This window comes from Mytilus californianus, unplaced genomic scaffold (assembly GCF_021869535.1).
Source record: "Mytilus californianus isolate M0D057914Y unplaced genomic scaffold, xbMytCali1.0.p SCAF_1, whole genome shotgun sequence".
NCBI classification, from domain to species: Eukaryota; Metazoa; Mollusca; class Bivalvia; order Mytilida; family Mytilidae; genus Mytilus; species Mytilus californianus.
The window spans coordinates 71,267,413-71,288,208 of record NW_026262581.1 but is presented as its reverse complement, the minus strand read 5'-3'; the positions used below and the strand labels follow the sequence as shown (position 1 = coordinate 71,288,208).

Here is a 20,796-nt window from a genome sequence, read left to right as displayed (position 1 = left end):
CGTTGGTTTTTTCTGTTTGAATTGTTTTACACTAGTCTTTTTGGGGCCCTTTATAGCTTGCTGTTCGGTGTGAGCCAAGGCTCCGTATTGAAGGCCGTAATTTGACCTATAATTGTTTACTTTTTACACATTGTGACTTGGATGGATAGTTGTCTCATTGGCACTCATACCACATCTTCTTATTTATATTATAATATTTCTACGCCAGACGCGAGACTTGTCTATACAAGACTTATCTGTGACGCTTGTATAAAGGATATTCATTAGCATACCAAGTGCTAACTCTGCACATTTAACTTAGGGAAATATCTCATGAATTAGTCAGAAATGTGATATGCTATGTGCTTTATGTGATAAATTAAATAATTTTGAACTTTGTTAACTTTGTGATTCAATCCCAAGCGGAGAGTGCATATATATATACTAAAGAGTTAATAATCGAGTTGTTCAATATATGTATATGAGAATACTACAACGCAAAAATAAGCATTCTATAGATGTCTTTCTAGGGCATTATGGTAACTTCCTGGCATAGATCATAATATGGATTTTTTTTTAATTTGGAAAGACGTTATTCTACAATAAGCTATACCGCTGTTACAAAAAATAAAGGAACAGTTTTAAGGAATGTTATGGCGTGTGTTTTTACGGTATGAGCAAGGAAGTCTTGTCTGTCACAAGTTTACATTTTTACCTGCATGCAGACTTGATACAAATGTTGTAGTTTCAGATATCAGCTGGGTATTGTACATTTTTCTAAAAAATGTGCTTCCTTTTCATTTTAATATCATGCATAACCTGTCATTTTATATTATTATAGTTTCGTAACTCGCAACTCGATACTCGACAACAAGTGAATCTCCATTTTCTTAAGTCGCGTTCAACAGTTCCATTGTTTTTGTACATTGAACAATTAATGCATAGATAAATTTGAGCAGTAATTTCTAAATTAACAGTATCTACTTGCAGTGATTATATTTCGTCAGGAAGAAAATTATTTCAATTTGTTTATGCCATTTTAGAACACTGTAGAATGTGAATGATACAATTTGCCCTTTGATTAATACTTAAATTGTTCAACATGGATGTTTTATTTGTCTAAATTACGTAACAATAAAAGGGATGATTTCAAAAGTGGCGTAGTGTAATTCTAAATTAATGTCATTTTTTTTGTGACAATTCAAGTATTCGTTGTAAATAATAAAAAAATGCTGGTTATTCCAAACTGGGGGCAAAGGACCTTGAAACATGTAATTGTTTGCTGTTCAATAAATTAAAAAGCGATAAGAAAGATTTCCATGGTGTTGTCAGTTTGTTTTCGACTTATCAATTTGGAGTCCCTTTTGTATCTTTCGCCCCTCTTTTTTTAAACAATATGATATGTTTTAACAAAGAATAAGTGCTTTTCCACAAATGATAAATGCTTTTCCTCAAAGAATAAATGCTTTTCCTTTTCATAGTTTTTTTATGGTACGTTTTTCTATGTTCCATGTGTTATTGCATTGACCGAATTAATAATAAAGGGACAGTTTGAATTCTCGAAAAATAACTAGCTACTAAAACGTGCATGGCTCAACTTAAGCGCTCCGTCATCATATCCATACAATTTTACAATGACTACATGTAGTTTATATGTAAGCTCAGTGCTGTTCATCTGCTGTTATTTTCAAGGGGACAACTAAGACTAAAAAATATAACAACAAGGGGGTTTTATGCCTGGATTTAAATGCATATATCGCAGTGTTCTTCTTTCGTTTAATGTGTTGATTGAACATCTCCAAAGGACTCTGATATATCCGTAAACCTGTCTAGACTCAGGCAATAGTAAGACTGACATATGATACTGAACAGATTATTGTATATTGTTATATAAAGATGGTTGATCATCTACAGATGTGAGTTTTTCTTGTTTATTTGTTATAGTTGTTTGCTTTTTCATTCATGATTAGCACTTTCCTTTTTTTAATATAAAAATGTGTATGTACGTATATATTTTCTTTCGAATATATCGAAATTTCGAGGTTCAAGTATATCAATTTTTTTGACGTACTTCGGCAAACGGTCTTATCTGAATACTTGTATAGAAAAGGAAGTCAGTAAACAGGATAATATATCTAATTTGGTACCGTATAAAACACAGATATATTTGCAATACATTTTTTTTAAAACTGAACCATACCTTTTCTTTAGAGTATTGAGTAATAATATGTATTGCGTAACTTTTGTCTTCTACAGAACGTATTTAATGAATGAATACGTGGATGTTTGCAAATATAACTTATTTGACCCACATCAACATAAATAGTACAAAAATAGAGAGTAATTATAAATTTAATCAAAATATCCCAAGAACGTACATCAAGTGTCTAATTATGGGATAGTCAATTTCAGACGTTTTATTCAATACTTAAAACAAGGTTGACTACATTCTGTTATAGTTCTAATAAATGATTATAATAATCCTATTACGTATTTGAGAGTAGTTTTACGTTGCAGGAACTACAAAAAAACATACACCATTTCCTAATTTTACGAAGTATGGAAGAGTTTATCCTTCAATTAACTTTTATTTCGTCATTAGTTTTGTTCTTCCTTGTCCCGATTTTACTGTTGGAACATTGTATATATCTAATTATCATAAAGAATTGGAGCAAAGTTTTTAGATTTAAGAGATACGTAAGACCACTGACCTTCAAATATATGCTGAGAGCAATGTTTTCTTAACTTTGTAGTTAAAATTTTCTATAAACATTTCCGAAGATATGATGGCTATCTCTGTTTATACAAGATAACTTTCTAGTCTGTGATAATTAGCGCTTATGATATATTGGTTCTCGTGAGTACAGAACGGTCAGTCAGTCACAACTTTCAAAGCACTAACAGTTACTTTATTCGATTTCTGTAAATATCAGGAATTATTGAAGAATTTATCATAATTGTAAATGAAAATGTGAAATATTATCAGAACGTACGTGGAATATGAAAATTTGAATAATTATACCACGTTTCCTGTTTTATGAATGGAAGATACTACATGACCATATATGGAACAGCCACTCAGAAACAAGGAAGGGGAGCGATAAGATTTACATTTGTGAAATTCTTGCAGTCCTATAAATTTATACATTCCTTAGTTAACTTTGCATAATCCTTTCACCAGTGGAACTAACAAGAAACAGGAATTTTATAATTCATTTAAAAAAGAGCAAACAAAATCATGAAAAGTGTAAACAGTTTTGACCAAATAGTGACAATTCTTGCAGCAACGGCACTAATATGTTTGAAAACAGCAAAAGGTGAGTAAAATGAATTTTATTTTTCACTATTTTAAATTTATATAGGTGTTTTAAAATTCTTGACGACGGGTAATATAATAATAAATTTTAAAATGTTTTAATAAAAAGTTAAGAATCCTGAAATGTGAAAAGAAGTATTCGTTTTCCACGGACGGTACGAAGAATGACCGGAAACTGGAACTAATAGTCCAAGCCGGAAATGATCTGAAAATATCAAACATAAAAAAATAATGATATTTTTGCTTATTTATATGTAGGACTCTAAAGTCCGATGGTCACGCTAAAGTGCGATGGTATACGCAAACGGCGATGGAGTCAAACGCTAAAGTGCGATGGTATGACACGCTTAAGTTCGATAGTATAACCATCTAAAGTGCAATAGTATAGCACGCTAAAATGCGATGGTGTAACGGGAAAGGGGTTCAGGCAATGTTGCTGTGTTTCTATTATTGTAGTTTTTCGTTTATTATTATGTTTAGTAATCAAGCCGTTGTCTTTCTCTTTTTGTTTGTTTTACACTGGTCATTGTGTGGCCCTGTGTATATATAGATTGCTATGCGGAGTAGGCTAAGGCTCCACATTAAAGCCCGTAATTAGGTGTCAGACCACCAATTACTCCCTCTAATTTAGAACGTATGAAAAATAGCCCTACTCTGACACACAATAGTGCTTTTGATGTCCTTGTTTACTTAAACTAACCAACAAATTTGCAGAAATGAACCTTTTGGTGAAAGAGAAATATATTTAGACCATTTTGAGCCAAAATTTACTTGTCTATGAGTTTGCATTAAAAATTGAGGATTAATGCGCTCCATAGTATACTAATTTAAGATTTCCAGAAAACCAGGGGTTATTTTTGGAGTACCTCTTTTTTGAAGGTCAGTTTTTTTCTTAGAAGGCTTCAAATGTATGTTGAAAGTTGGCATGCAGAAAGCTTATACATGTACAATTCAGGATATATCTGGTTTCTATGAAGTTAAACTTAAGGTAAAATATTTAGAAAGCTGTGAAAATTGCAAAATTTGGTTGAACAGATAGGGATATTTAATTGGTGGTCTGACACCTAATTATCAGTTGCATACATCGACGACATTTGGTCTTGGTAGAATATATGTCTCATTTTTTATTTAAAGAACGCTACTTGTCAAAAAAGTGTAATGGTTACATTGCAGTTGCTAGTATATACTTTATGAACCTGTCTTAAGCCATATTCATAACATATAATTACAAACATAGAAGGTGCTACTAAATTAAAATTGGACGAATTTAATTCCTCAACATCCAAGTGAGCCAGCTCCAGAATCTTCTTTTCCTCTTAATTTAAACTATATTTTGTAACCTTAACATGAATAGTAGAAATACTAAAATTATTTCAGTATAAATGATCAAATGGTCATGCGTATGATCGTCATGTATATGCATGTGATATTTGCCACTGTACGTTCAACAAGCAAAAAAAAGGGTTATTTTACTTTATTAATTAATTTTACCGAATTACTGGAAAATATGGTTTCTAAGTGTTTTATACACATCGTCAACTTTAAAGTAATCCGCTTTTTCATTTTTGTTGATTTCCATTGTTGTCGGGAAAACGCACTTTAGCGTATTGAGGCATCGGACATTAGCGTGTTCAATAAAATAGCACAGACCATCGTACTTTGGCGTATCAAACCATCGCACTTTAGCGTAGACCATCGCACCTAAGTGCTTAGCGTGACCATCGCGTTTTAGCGTCCCCATCGCACTTTAGAGTCCTACATATATATATATATATATATTTTTTATTGTGAAACTACCCCTTTACAACGGGGGCAAGTGCCAGCGGGGTACTGGTAAAAATGGTACAAGATACTTGCAAATATTTAAAAGTCTAATAAATACATTAACTCTAAAATAACATAATAAATTGGTTATTTCGTAAAAGTACATTACAGTAACAAATTCATATTCATATATAATTGAAAATATTTCTGTCAGCGTCCATAAAAGATAAAAATGAATTGTATCTTATTACCGATTGAAGATAACAATATTCTGTTATTTTAATACTACCACTTATTAAAAATGTACGTTTATAGAGCACGTGTACCTTGTACAGTATATACTCAAATGAGGATGTCAACGGAAAAAAACGTGCAGTTCTGTAATAATTTTAATATCTTTTCGATATGAAAGTTCAAACAAAAATCATAAAAACACACACCCATTCTTTTTACATTCAGAACTTATTGTAAATTAGTGTTAAACTTCATTTCACTAATAAATAATCAGGTAAAAGGTATCATCCAAACTACGCTAAAAGGGCGGGATAAACAATTTGATTACAGAGAAGAAGCTAATCAAGGCAAATGGATACATGTGTGAGTCTACAGCTTATAATTGCCTTTTTGTGGTAAATAATCAACAACAGTTTTTAGCATACAAAAATAAAATATGCCGTCGAAATTATTCTTTTGTTTGTTTATTCTGTTTTGTTTTCCTCTTTTTTTTATTATTATTATTATTGAAACTCTAAATCCTAAACCCTTATTTCAGGGCTTTTTAAAAAATAGAAACATAATTATATTTACATGTTTACGATCATTGCAATTAGGTTTCCGTTTCAAATAGAGAAAACAAAAAAAACAATGAACAGATTTAACAAAGACATTGGAAAATTTAAAAGAATATGGAATAAGGTTCAAAACATATCTACACTGTAAAGAAAGTTACAGTGTGAACTATTACACATCATTGTTTACCAGCGGAAGCCCGCCTCCGGGTGCGGGATTGTCTCACAGCGTTGAAGACTCATTGTTGGTCTTCGGCTGTTTTCTACTCTTTGGTCGGGTTGTTGTCTCTTTGGCACATTCCCCGTTTCCATTCTCTACTCTATACATTAATGAAATGTCAAATGTTACTATGGTTACATCGTGGCCATAGCGATTTTTGCAAGCATCACAATCAGTAATTTCAACTGTTTCCATTCAGCTTTAATTAATATATTCAATGTACATTTAATTCCCTGTGAAATATGTGGAATCAAGCAAACGGATAGATGTGTGGAGAAACGATGAATACGGAAGCTTATATTTAAAGTATATAGTGATTTTTATTTTATTACTAAACATGATACACATAAAGTAGAAAGTTGCATAAACTTAGACGAACTTTTGCCGCAGATACCAAATAATCATTCGGATAATTCATTTGTTAATCGGTTGTTGTTTGCTTCACGCCGCCTTAGCGCGACATGATTGATTGATGGTTGGTTGCTTAACGTCTAGGCGCAAATAGTTCTTGCATGTTCAGGACGACCTTAGCGCGACAGGATATATGGCACACAATCATTGAAAGTACGATTTAGTGTATTATATTTTATTTTATATTCAATTATAGCATAACGTTTCGGGGATATTTTTATTGATTTCTTATTATGTGTCATTTTAACACCAAAAGACATAATTTACATTAAAAAGCGACTTTGACAAACAGAAAGTTCAACTTTTCAAACCATCTAGGATTAATTTTAAAGACTTAACCGTAGTTGCCATAATGGTTTTATACAATTTTATTTAGCATCTTATTTTCCTAGCAGATCACTATGAAAATAAATAAAACATCAGAAACCCAAAGAAATTCAAGTGGTGAACTTGCACCTGGATATCATTTTTTTTTAGTTTCCAAGGTCAAATCTTAGTCTTTGGTGGTAGTATGTCCAGTTTGGTTTCATAGTTTGTTTTCATACATATACATATATATTAGTAATTGTTGAAGGCCATACGGTGACCTCTACTTCATTTAGGCTCTATTGGATAGTTTTCTTATTGACTTATTGACAATCAAACCATATCTTCTTATTTTTTAATAATATAATTTCGTGTAAGTATCTTAGGAAAAATATTTTTATTTTCATTTTATTAGAAACTACAAATTATCTACGAAATGGATAATGATTACGTACACTTACATTTCTAAGTAATCATTACCGTACTCTAGTGTGTTTGTTGTATTGCGGATTTATCATATTGAAAAAAAAAGGAAATAAAGAGAAAAAAAACATTAGGGAGGGGGTGCTGTTAAACAGTAACATACAGATTAGTAATAACTATGTTTTAAAGCGTATTACATGTATATTGACGAAGTTAACACTTGTTTCGTATTTGAATTGTGCATATAAGTATTATGGACATTGTTTTTACTTTGAAAAGAGATTTCCTTTTTGCATATCCACCATCCTCATATTTCTAACTTTCTAACTGCTCGTTCCTGTTCTTTTGAATACGCAGTGTATAAATGTATTTGAATAAAGAAAGTAAATGGTTTTTTTACCATTTTCATACAGAATGCTCCTTCAGCTTTATGATTAATGCAGTTACAATTTACCAGCTGATGATGAAAAATGAAATAGAATTTATAGTTTTAATCGTAAACACTTTTTCTTTTCATTCACGGTGTGTAGAACTGTCAAATTGTGACCGGCAATTCTATGAGTGCAAATGATTGAGCGTTTTGAACTCTCCAAGATTTAGCTGAAACAACAGAATTACATTTACTAGTATGGTTTCAGATTACAGAATTAGCGTTGATAATCAATACAGAAAATAATTAGTTTATATCTACATATTGTCAATGGACACCTGATTTGTAAATGTCAATATTAATTTACACACATTGTTAAGAACTATTCGAGGATTCAATCTTCATTAGACTGATTACAAAAGAACTTTTGGGGTTACTGGTTTCAAAATGATGTTTGCTCTTATACAAATAATGCTTATATTTTACTAAAGTAATAGGTAGATAGATAAATATATAAATCAATAATTATACAAGCACTGAAAAGGAATACCATATCATTTATTGGAGGGGTAAAAATAAAATTTAAATACGGTTCTTCAATCACCATCTAATATGAAATCAATGAAGTTCAATTTTTCACACGAAAAATATATGGTACCGTGTTTATCAAGGATACTGTAGTGAAATGGAAGCTGTCAAAAGGACTGTCAAAAGGACAGTCAAATCACAGTACATTGAACAAAATTATCGTTGTCATAGAAGTAACTTGAGACTTCAGCTGAAGTTTGTTTACTGTCGAATTGTCCCTTCGTGTTTCTTTCCATGATAGCACATTTTCAGTAAAGTTATTAGGATAAACCAGCAGTAAATAATTAAACAGTGGCCATTAAGCAATCATCAATCCATCCATATAACCAATTGCTACTTATTTTTCATACTAACTACCAAAATAGCAGTCAATAGAAATAATCTAATAAATTATTGGACGCAAAGGGAATTTAAAGACGTAATCCAAGTTATTGATGGAAATAAAGTTCATATAACAATATGAAGATTTAAATTGTAAGGCTAAATAAAGAAACACATTTTTTTTTTTGCAATTAACAAACAGTTAAATAAGTTTCTAAAATGACAATATAGTTCGTGTTAGTGTTGGCACTGGGTGTTATTATGTTAATATTGCTTTGCAACTGGGCTAAATACATGAAAGATCAAAGGGTTAAATAATAATCATAGTTTGCGAAATCAATTGTTTTGCCCGAAACTGAGATTATTGCTATAACACAGTTATAATAATCTCAGCTGAAAACGAGGAGTTTGATATTTTTAATTTTCGTCCATTCAGTACTGGAAACAAATTGGTGATTAACTATACGGATCATTTGCGATCCAATATGATGACGACTTTCATACGAAAGGACAGGAAACAGCTTGGTGATAAACTAAACCGATCATTTGGTATCTAATATGCTGAATAAGTCATACGAATGTAACTATAATACCTTACGTGCAGCTTCCGATACCCCGATAATCGGAATTAACCTCCCGCTCATATTCTGATTGATCTGGCTGCGTTTTCTTACATAAATTGTCAGTTCCGCATTAAGATCTCCTAACGACGGTAACCACGGTAATTTAATCGTGTGGTCAAGAAAATGCATGGTTGAAATTTATTAAAATCATCAAAGTTAAATTTAGAAATTAAAAAGGGTAGTTGTAATAGATCAATAATTCCTGGACAACACAGTATCCTGGAATAATATACAGACCTAAATAAACACATTCCTTTAGAATAAAAATGAAGGAAAAAAAACACTTAATAAATTTCAGGGGTCCGAAACGCTTTTCTAGATTTGACCTTCATGAGGAATGCTCAAGGCCGAATATTTGAAAACCAAGAATGTACAACAACCGAAACAGTTGTAGCGCTATATGGCCATTAAAAGCTGATTTAAATTTAAAAAAAATATAAGATTACACTAGAACCAAATTGGCTGAGTAGTAGTTAAATATTCAAAGCTTGTGGTGTTTCTGCTTTGCATGATGTTTTTTTTTGTGAAAACACTCCTATTTTATCTTTTGTAAACGTGAATGGGATATAGCGACCGTCCCTTGTGTAAATCATTATTTCAAGTACACTTATAATAATTAATCACGCCGCCCACTACAGTAGTAAAAATAGAAACATAATTAAATTTACATGTTTTAAATCATATAAATACAGATTTGTTTCCTATAATTCAATATTTTTGTTCATATGATATAAGATTATATTCCATTTGATATTTGATGTCAGCACGCAGGCGTATCTTATAGCAATAAATGATAAAACATTAATTGAAATTGCTCATGCAATTGTACCATGTGGATTACAATTCGGTTTCATGCTTCTGATAACTATGTGGTTACACCACGGAAATATACCCGTAATTGTATCGAATACAATAAGCAACAGCTACATCTGCAATTATGAAAACTTAATTATAACGTATTTTCATAGAAAATAATCACGCAATGAGGATCAACGGAGGACATTAAAGCGAAAAAAAGATCGGTTGTTTCGGCGCCAATGGATATCAATAATCTGTTTTAGCGGCTCTCCTCTAACCCATTTTAGCGGCAAAATATTGCAAATCAGTTTAAGCTGGGAATCTATATTTCAGTAACCGTACTTATATAATGGGCTCTTGATATACCACATCAGCAATGTTTATCATAGAATTGCAGTTAGAACTGTTCCTTCATTTTACTTTGTCTGAATATCTTGGCTCGTTTTAATAACTTGTTGTTCAAATAACGGAATCCGTCCCATATTGCACATTTCTGTCTTTGATTTGTGTTAACATTATATTGCTCTGTCTTTTACCAAACTAACATTAGAATTTTTCAACTCCGTAAGTGTGGAAAATACAAGTTAACGGATTAATCCGGCGCTAAGATTGACTATAATGTTGGCGCTAGAATATCAACTAACAGTTTAAAATTTTCACTTAAACGTCCTGCTCCCATGAGATAAGCCCATGTTCATATACAATATATTGTCCGAAGGTTCGCCGAGCTTTTATCCTGTTTCGTAGCGAGTACAAGGAAATATTCACATTACCGTTTGCTTTATATGGAAGTGGAGTAACAGTAGACTTTATTTGTAGTGAGCTCTTTGAACATTGTCGTTTTTATTTGTGGACTTTATGGATAATTTTCTCATTGGAAATCAAAATATATTTTTTTCATTTTTAAATTTATATATAGAATATTTATACAATTTTATTAGGTAAGCGAAGTTTTCTGTTTTTTTTTCCTTCCAAAGTAAATGAAAGATCAGTAAATTGACATTTTCATGACAGTTTTCTGGATTCTCTATCAATCATAGGATTGCTCTAAAAATAAAGAAAAAAACCTTGCTTGAAATTGCGATATGATTTTATATCATTTATAATACCAAAAACCTGCTGTTCTCTGCTCGTGGGAGTTATGATAACGAGCATTCCTTGCTAATAGTGCTACTTGAAGAATTTCATTCATAATATCATTCACAATATGAATGTACGGATATACTACTTATAATTTGTCATACCAGCTGAGAAAATAAAGACTTGCCAAATTGCTGATATTCATTGATCAATGAGATGAATCAATGTGTTGTATATTAATGTAAAAAAAGACGGGCCATGAAAAATCACAAGAAAGGCTGTCACCATCATGACCAATGGAAAACTGAAAATAAAAAAACAAACAAAAGTATACATATATAACACACACGTCGAAAGAAAAACCGATATGAGCTCGTAAGCAATTGACTTTTGCCTTTTATTGTTATATCCGCACGTGCATGAATTTTATAATCTTCACTGTGAATAAAATGATCTAACTAACATTATATATAACACCTAATATGGTTCAGTTATTACGTCTTTGTGAAATTGCTTAGTCTGTTATGTTTATTCTGGGTTTATTGGGAAGAGTTTTCTTTTTTTAAGAATTTAATTGAAAGGTATAGTAAGGTTTTTAAAGCAGATGATCTTGACAGAGAGGAGCGGTATTTTTCTCTATGCATAATTTTCATTGTCAAAATATTTTGAAATCTGAAACATGAAAAACTAACATCGAAGAACCTTAATGTATAATATATTAAAATGCAATGTAAGATAGTGGCCACATATGGGAAAATCCAAACAGGGACTACTTAGCTGATGTTTTTTTTCGGTAAATAGTAGTTCACCAGAAGCGGTATTGACCAAGTGCCAGACATTGAAAGAAAAAAAGACACATTTTTTAAATTTCGTGGCTTTAAATCATCAACACTTCATATTACTTAAGTGGGTTTTTTATAAGCTTGCAAGCAAACACATGCATGGATGGATGGATATCTCATATTCTTTGGTTTCTATTACAGTAATAGAACAACAATGAAAGTTTATGTTCATTCACGCATGTCAATGTAATAAAGCGCTTATGCTTTGAGGTTTTAATATATTGTTCGCATTTTCTTTTTTTAAAGGATATTGGTAATTTTAATGTATTAGATTTACTGTCGGTGACTCAATTAGTATTCCATTCTTTCTCTAGAAATTCAGTTTCAATTCAAACTGTTCAAACGGTCAGAACTTTAAAAAAAGAAATGCTCTAAGAAATCCAGTCAAATCATCAATGTTGAAGATACTATTTACTTCCAAGCACGATTATTGAGAGAAATTACTTTCATATAGGGCATATTGTGTATCAAGTCAATAATGAAAGTTGTGATATTATTGTATATCATTCTATCATTGGATTGGTGCTACTGCAAGTCCTTGTGTTGGTGTCATTAGTCTAAAAGTCAAAACTTTTTCACTGAAAAAATTTTCAGTTTACAAATCAACGTAGAATTGTCAAAAATATATGGTTATCCTCCTGATGCACCAGAGTTCCTTAGCTGATTTTGACTTTTTATGTTGTTATTTCGGGGATATTGCTTTCATGGTGTTATTTCGGGAATATTGCTTTCAGATTTCCAAGCACTCCTAACAGTTAGATGCGTCCCGTAATATTCTGGAAACTCGGTTGATTTCGTCTAGTCGGATTACAATCATGTATATGTCGTGACAGATTGTGCTGTATCGGGTCAAACATCGTAACAATGTCCTGCGTCGATTCACTGTCTGATCTCTATCGGACCGCATTCGTGAAGCTGTTGGGACAGATTCTGTCGTTATGTTACCATACATTTGGATATTCTGTTTATACTTATATGCAGTTAATTCTCCCAAAGATTACTATATGCATTAACAATTAAAAAAAATGTACTTTTCAAAATTCATGCATAAAAATTAAAATAAGAAATGTTACAATTATTTTCATATTTGTTCGTGCGTTTTCTTCTTTATCTCGCAAAAGAATATTTATACTTAAACATACGTTACTTGCTACGTGTTGAGGGTATCAGGCACTTTTGAAAGACCAAAGTCGAATATTATCACAAGGTCAATCAACGACCTCTAATCAACGACCGTGAAATACATATGCTAACATAATCATTAGATAATGACGATTTAATAGATCATTTGCTGAAATCTTAAAGATTGTGTGAGCTTATTCCTTTTAACTGAACCAGCGCAAATTTTGACACATTCCTGAAGAAATATGTTTTTATTCTATTTTTAGAACTTTAACTATCTAAAATAAGTTTCTGTAATCTTTTATCTGAAGTTGTCAATATATTAATATATATTCGAATCGGAACGCAGCAAGCCTATAGAGAAAGCAGAGATAAAGGGTCATAGTTATTACAAAAATACATATCTAATATCTATACCAAGTTGTGTTAAATATGATAAAGAAATATCTGAAATGCATTTAAGACAAAAATAACAAACTAATGAATTTTCAAACAGGCAATTATTGATAAAGTTTTCATTGACATTATGTCGAACTATTTTGACATCTTTAAGTTTCTTTGGCATTTTGGCGCGAAAAAAAAAAGAGGAAGAACCAGTTTTGACTAAAAAAAATCATATGAAGGACATTTTCTAAAAGTTTTCTTAATTTCATTTAAATCCACAATATCACATCATCGTATATGTACTTTGAGATTACTTGAACATCATGTTGTATTACTGAACGTGTACCTACAAATGACTTATGAACACTTTGAATATATAAGACTTAGTGTTTATAAGGTGTTTATTTATACTCTAGTGGAAATGTTTAGAATTTCGACACATGATATTTATCCAAAATCTAACTAAGACGGTCGTTCGTCTTCATTAATGCTTTCTTATATGTATACCTTTATTATCATAAAACCAATGCATAACATCGATACAGAGATATCAAAAACAGTTACAATAACTATTTACGATTTAAATAAAAACAAAGGAGAAGTTCCAAAAGTCACTAGCCACGATGACAAAACAAATAGGAGGCTGATTATTCGCATATAAACACCTTAAAACATAATGCATTAAATATAGTGCAATTGATCGACGATCTCGGTAAAATATGTTTTTAATTATATAAACATATTGGTATTTTACAGGTTATGCCATTGGATATCAATTTGAACTATGTAGTTATTTAGATGGTACATGTAATCCACAGTGTGAATATAAGTTTGTACATTCATGGGGTATATCACTGTGTTCTTCACCTATTGACAGCTGCTGTGCGCCACCAGCATATGGTAAGTTCACTACAAATAACAAATATTTTATATAAATATGAAAAAAACATATTTTAAAGAGATGTTACTTCACGGTTGCTTTTATGTATTTGAAAAGTCTTGGTGAATGCAGAAGAAAAAATAAAGACCTTTACATTAGTTAAAGGTTAATTGGAGGTTTATCCTTCTGAGATCAATCACATGCACACCTTTCGAACAATAGCAAGTTTAACAATAAGACAATATGTAGAATAAGATCCGGGAATGTACTGCTATTAAAACAAGGGAGTATTTGAATGAGAATTTGCCTGACGATAGGATACCAACTTATACTCTGGTTTTTATATAAAAAGCTTGCTTTAACGTTTCAAGAAACTTTTTTTTTGCATAGCCACACGATTATACAGATATCACCTACAATTTACACATCGACTTCATCCGCTGTATATTTTATTTTTACTTTGATTTTTTTTACAGTTGAAAAAATGAGAGCGATGCAGACGACAACGACACTAGCGCCAACTACAACTCCTCAAATAGAGCTTCCGAACGCTCTAATCAGCAGAGGTACTGAAATTATGTTTAACATTCCTCTTTTATAGTTCTGTTCAAAATGAATAGATGATACAGTTATTTATATACTTGTTCTTGCATACAATCAAAAGCTTAACATTTTTGAGTAAAATATTTATGTTCAGGGTTCTCTACTTTTGTCTTCAATTTTGAAAGTTTTGAATATTTACATTTCTACATTTCTAGATCCTGAATGTGGCGTGCCTGCAATTCCACATCGATCGAAACGTATCATCGGAGGAACAAATGCACCACGTGGCGCCTGGCCATGGCAGGTGGCGCTGCGGTTCATGACAGGAGTTTATATGTGTGGTGGAGCTTTAATCAGTGACAGATGGGTAGTTACTGCAGCTCATTGTTTAAAGGGGTAAGGCGCACGCAGCTGGTTTCCTTCGTGGAATTATAATTCTTTTACACTAAACATGCTAAACTAAAATCGGTATTCTACCTATATATATTATTGAAACTTTAATATATCATTCACAGTATAAGGGAATTTTATTTAAATACATTCGGTTTTTTGGACGTTGATTCTTGCGGAATTGGTTTATATTTTTTCTATGTTCATTCGTAGACATTTTTATAAACCAAACGATATCACATATATTTTTTCTATGTTCATTCGTAGACATTTTTTTTATAAACCAAACGATATCACATATATTTTTTCTATGTTCATTCGTAGACATTTTTTTTATAAACCAAACGATATCACAAATATTGTTTTAAGGATCTGACGATTTGTAATTTACTACTACTGAAAACCTCCAGCAACATCCCATATGAGGAAAAATATCCTTGATAACGGTTACATTATACTTGTTGTTCGAGTCTCAATATTTTATTCAATGTTCTGAAGTCCACATGTACATATTTTGTTAGCTCCACGTACATTTCCGAATTACAGTATACTCGTTCTTACTTTAATTAAGAACGGAATGGTTCTTTTTATAATTTTATTGGGGGCGTAAAAGCGTTAACCGAAGCATATTTAATACCGCTCTTCATAATAAAAATTTGCACACGATCAATGCTTTTTCAACCCTATAAAATTATAAAAAAAAGCATTTAATTCTTATAATTACATTTTTATGTTACAACCATGAAATTAAGAGTTATATCAAGCTTTTCGTTTGATTTTCAATGCATTATATTAACATTGTGACGGATAGCACGTGCAGTCATAGCTGTTGTATTTAATACGGAAATATGATATTGGAGTGCCTCGCAATTTTTGTCAGCCAATCAAAATTACGGATTCTAAAATTATAGGGAATTTAAACAATTGATTTGATAACTAGTATACAATCTTTTTTGCTAACAAGACATAAAGTATATTTGATCATTTGGTACCTAGTTTTTTCTAACGTTTATAATAAAACTGAGGTATCTTTGTCTTTATAGATGGTACAACCAGCCTTCAAGATGGCGTGTTTCTGTAGGTCTGCATTATCTGTATGACGGAGAATCCGGAACTGATATTCCTATCAACAGAATTATACGGGTATATTCATATAAGTTCAAAGTCAGAAAAGTTATGAAACAGTACTTTTCTGCAATGATAATGCTGATATTGTTTTTACTACTTCCATGTTGTATTGAGTGAGATACTCAAAGCAGTTTTTAACTTTTAAAATTAGAGCAGTTCGCTTCCTAACTTTACTTGATATATTTAAACTCTTCTTGCTTTTTCAAAAGCAATACATTAACAAATTTTGTCCGGCATCCTATATTTTAAGGGACTTTCCGTTTCGAATTTTCCTTGGAGTTCGGTATTTTTTCATTTTACTTTTTACTCAAACTACGTTTATTTTTATACCAAATATGTGTTTCAAAATTATTTCAAGTGCATACAATGGGGGGTGGGAGGGACCAAGGGGACATTCAAAACACAAAAAATGAAACTAAAGACTGACCAACACGAACACCACCAAAACAGGTGGGGATCTCAGATGTCCGGAAGGGTTAGCAGATCCTGCTCCACATGTGACACTCATCGTGTTAATAGTATAAAATACTTTGATAAGTAATATCAAGTGATTATGTATCATGCTATAGCGATTCTTATCCAACCATATGATATCTCCAAAGTCGTAAACTGTTGTTTAAACTGTTGTTTTTACTTAAATATTTTTATTAAGTTTAATGACACATTTTGCTCATACATTTGTTCTTTAAAATCTAAGAGCAATATTTCAAGCCAAAAGATCAACTTTTTAAATGCTTGCAGCTCTGATCTTTCTTTATGGCTTTCATAATTTTGATGAATTATAACTTTTTTTGTGAAAACAGTGTCATGTATGTAATTATTAATTTGGCATTTCATTAGCAAACATTCATAAAATGCAAATGGCTAATTGAATTTATAGAAAATGAAGAACTGAGAACATATAGCAAATAGACTGTTAGGAGGAAAGATTTAAACAACCTACGATTTACAAGATAGAGGTCAACAACGCATTGCTTTAATTTCAATTATTCACGTAAATTATTAATTAGTATATTTTTCAACTTTGATTTTATTAGCATCCCAACTACAGAGTTGACCAGAGAGAAACTGTCGAGGAGAATGAGACTGTACCAATTCACAAACAGTACGCCCACGATATTGCATTAATAGAGCTAGCACGCCCTGTAGATCTATCTACTGATTATATCAAGACGATTTGTCTCCCCTTGAAGGGGGATCCACAGTTTCCTAACAACAACTTAAAGAGAAACGACAACGATGCTAATCTGAACCAGGAACCATCAATAGATGAATACATTAACCATCTCAATATACCTGACATTTCTCCAAACTTAGACATGGTCAACCATATCCGATTTAGAAGGGATGTCCCTGATTTAATGAGGCAAATTAGGATTAAGAGAGAACAAAGTAACAGTGTGGAATTGTTTGATGTTGAAAATTCTGACCAGTGTTGGGTGACAGGGTGGGGAGATACAAATGGTAAGTGTATCATCGACTTTTTATGTACACTATATCTTCCTCCTTTCCTCGTTTATGATTGCTACTTATCTACTTATCAGTATTTCTTCCTTGTCATTAACAACAAGACAGATGCCAATAGTGGAACAGGAACTGTCCTTCCAAAGCACTCGAGTTCGCCACTGGATTTTAAAAAAAAGATTTGTTTTACTTTGCTGAAATGACCTGTGCACATTTTATTTATTTTTGTTTTCTTTGTGTTATTTTAGTGTTCTATTTTTGTGCTGTTTATCTATACATAAAATGGTCTTGTCTATTCCTTGTCCTGGAAAAATGTTTTCGTGTAAAACCTTCACATTCAGTCATGATAGGAGAGAGTAGACAATTTACATGTACCAATGGTATAAATTTTGGTTAAATAAGAGACATTTATTAATCCTCTGCCGTAGAATGCTTTATTACCAGTTCGTGAAACAAGAACTGCTGACCCTTGAATTGTAATACCGTAAAACGTACACCAATGCTATTCTGAAAGTGACCCGAAACGCTACTAACGTTTATTTCATCAGTGACCTTGACATTATATTTATTCTCTTTACAGAAGACGATACTGATGCATCCTTGCGGCAAGTTCATGGTCACGTGATTAGCAACACAAGATGTAGTGAGTACTGGAAAACTAACATGGATTCTGACATGATCTGCTTTGGTGATGGCACGTATGGACCTTGCTCAGTAAGTATACCAGACGCGAAGGAAAGGGAATTCAGATATTTGACAAAAACTGTAGCCTTCCAGTAAATCGCTAAAAAGTGATGACAACAATTCCAATACTTTCTCTTTTAACTTTCACCAGGTATGCTTCAGGCTCCAGAATTGAAAAGCCTATACAATTGATTAATCAAAGTACTGAAGTACTGAACATCGGATGATCGCAAGTTCTGGTGGATGGTCACAAGCACTTGTCTCCGAAAAAAAATCATATCTCAATACCTGAAAGTTAGGTTAAGGTACATAGATATATTTTTTTCTGAGACAAGTTCCTGTGTGGATGATGAATAAATGACAGGGAATTCAACCTCACCGTGATAATTATTATATTGAAGTGATATAATCATTTGTTATCAGTATACTCTGGTTTGTTGTTATATATTATATTAATATTTGTATATCAGTTATATATAGCAGATCATCTTAATACATGTAACTCTACAGGCAAATTTTCATCCATTTATATATCATTCTATTCTACTATTCTAATGATAGTGCAGTGCAAGTGTAAATTGGACACTCTTCTGTAATAATTCGTTTTCCTAATAGATTGGAATTGAGTAGGCATTCATATTTTCCCGCTTTTGTTGCAAAAAGATCTCGAGATATTCTTCCGCGTGCGTTAACACAAATTTTCGGTATTCATGATTTGTTATTGATATATATATTTCTCACGACAAAACATTATCATATCATTTATCTATGTTCTTAAAAAATATTTTCATGAATATTTATTGATGAAATTAATATATAACAAGCGATAAGGAATGTTATTTTGCACTCGATAATATCCGCGTAATTATACGAAATACGAACGGTTATCAGTCAAAAACGCAAGGAAATGTCTGCGGCAACATAACACCGGTATGACCTCTCAAGGTCACATCGGATGCAAAAAGCATCTATATTTTGAAGGGTCTAAATAAAATAGCTAAAAATAGTTTTAGACCAATATATATAAACACAAATTACATCTTGCAGCAACATACTTTTTATAAAACTCAAGGAAAGTACAATCAAGAATTATTTAACAGTTGTGTTTATACATCTGGTTTTCTGGGGGTTTCCTTTCATCAGGGGCAATTTGAGAGAAACCTGTGTGATCACAATTTCACTAAATTTATATTTTTAAGTATCATGAAAAGCACTTTTTCCACATTATATGTTACACACAATGAATGAGTCTTGCATGTACACTAACTAGGAGATTCATTTGTTGTCTGTTGTTGAAAACTGTATGTTACCCTGTAGATGACTTTGGTTACTTGTCGTTAGGTTGCCGTCTTATTGGCATGTACCCCACACAACCTTATAATCGTTCAACGTGAATTATAGATTATAATCATAGTTAACAGATCACAACAGTACCCCTCCTCTCCCCCTCCCCCTCCCAGCCCCCCTCACCAAAGGGCAGTGAAACAGGAAGATAAAAAAATTACAAGTTAATATAAAATTGAAAATATAAGAATTTTGATCCAGTCACATGTGCTTATTGATTTGAAATAGAATTTGATTTTGACAAAATATTTGTTCGCTTTTCATTCAATCTGTCTATTGTATTTTCTTATATTTTTAGGGTGACTCTGGAAGCCCGATGTCCTGTAAACGCAATGGTAGATACTATTTGACGGGAATTGTATCTTGGGGAACAGAAGGGTGTGATAAACAAGGGTATCCGAGTGTCTTCACTCGTGTGACGTCATACGTTGACTGGATAAAGCAGCAAACAGGCGCCCGTTAATTATCTTAGATGGTCTGTGAATTATTAATTGGATTTCAAAGTCTCTCAGGGAATGGCGATACTTAACAAGAATGTGATTGGCACGACAGCTTTACAACTAGCGATACTGTTACTCTTATTTATTTATCTATTTTTGACAACTTTAAATCTGATACTAGAATGTTATAAAAAAGTAAATTATTTTAATTTTTTGTAATAAATTTAAGACACAAAGGTCAAACATATATTACTTGTTCTATTACTATCTATAAATTACAAATGTGGAAGTGTGAAAATTTGAGAGAACTAATTAATATATTAGTGTTCGGTTACTGTGACAACACACGGCAAAAAGCTGTAAGTGGCAAATAAAAAAAGGTGATTAATATTTTGTAGTTATCATTAAATGATTTATATTGAACAGAAACGTATAGTTTTATCATATTTCAAATCATTCCCAATTTATTGAAATAAAATACCTGTTACTGATTTAATTCCAAATGTGTTGTTTTCTTGACGAATTAGTAGACGCGTGTTGACGTGTTCTGTTACAAAATGTTAATTAGTAGACGGGTACTCCACTAGT

At 31.8% G+C, this 20,796-nt stretch overlaps 1 protein-coding gene across 1 annotated transcript; it reads left to right on the top strand.

The window, feature by feature from the left end:
• The first annotated feature begins 3,050 nt into the window (after positions 1-3,050).
• On the top strand, positions 3,051-20,711 carry LOC127723431 (plasma kallikrein-like). Its single transcript, XM_052230058.1, has 8 exons — positions 3,051-3,296; positions 14,092-14,235; positions 14,692-14,781; positions 14,974-15,154; positions 16,192-16,291; positions 17,314-17,740; positions 18,321-18,454; positions 20,067-20,711. The coding sequence occupies exons 1-8, from the start codon at positions 3,218-3,220 to the stop codon at positions 20,229-20,231; spliced, it is 1,320 nt and encodes a 439-aa protein (XP_052086018.1). The 5' UTR covers positions 3,051-3,217; the 3' UTR covers positions 20,232-20,711.
• The last annotated feature ends 85 nt before the right edge of the window (positions 20,712-20,796 follow it).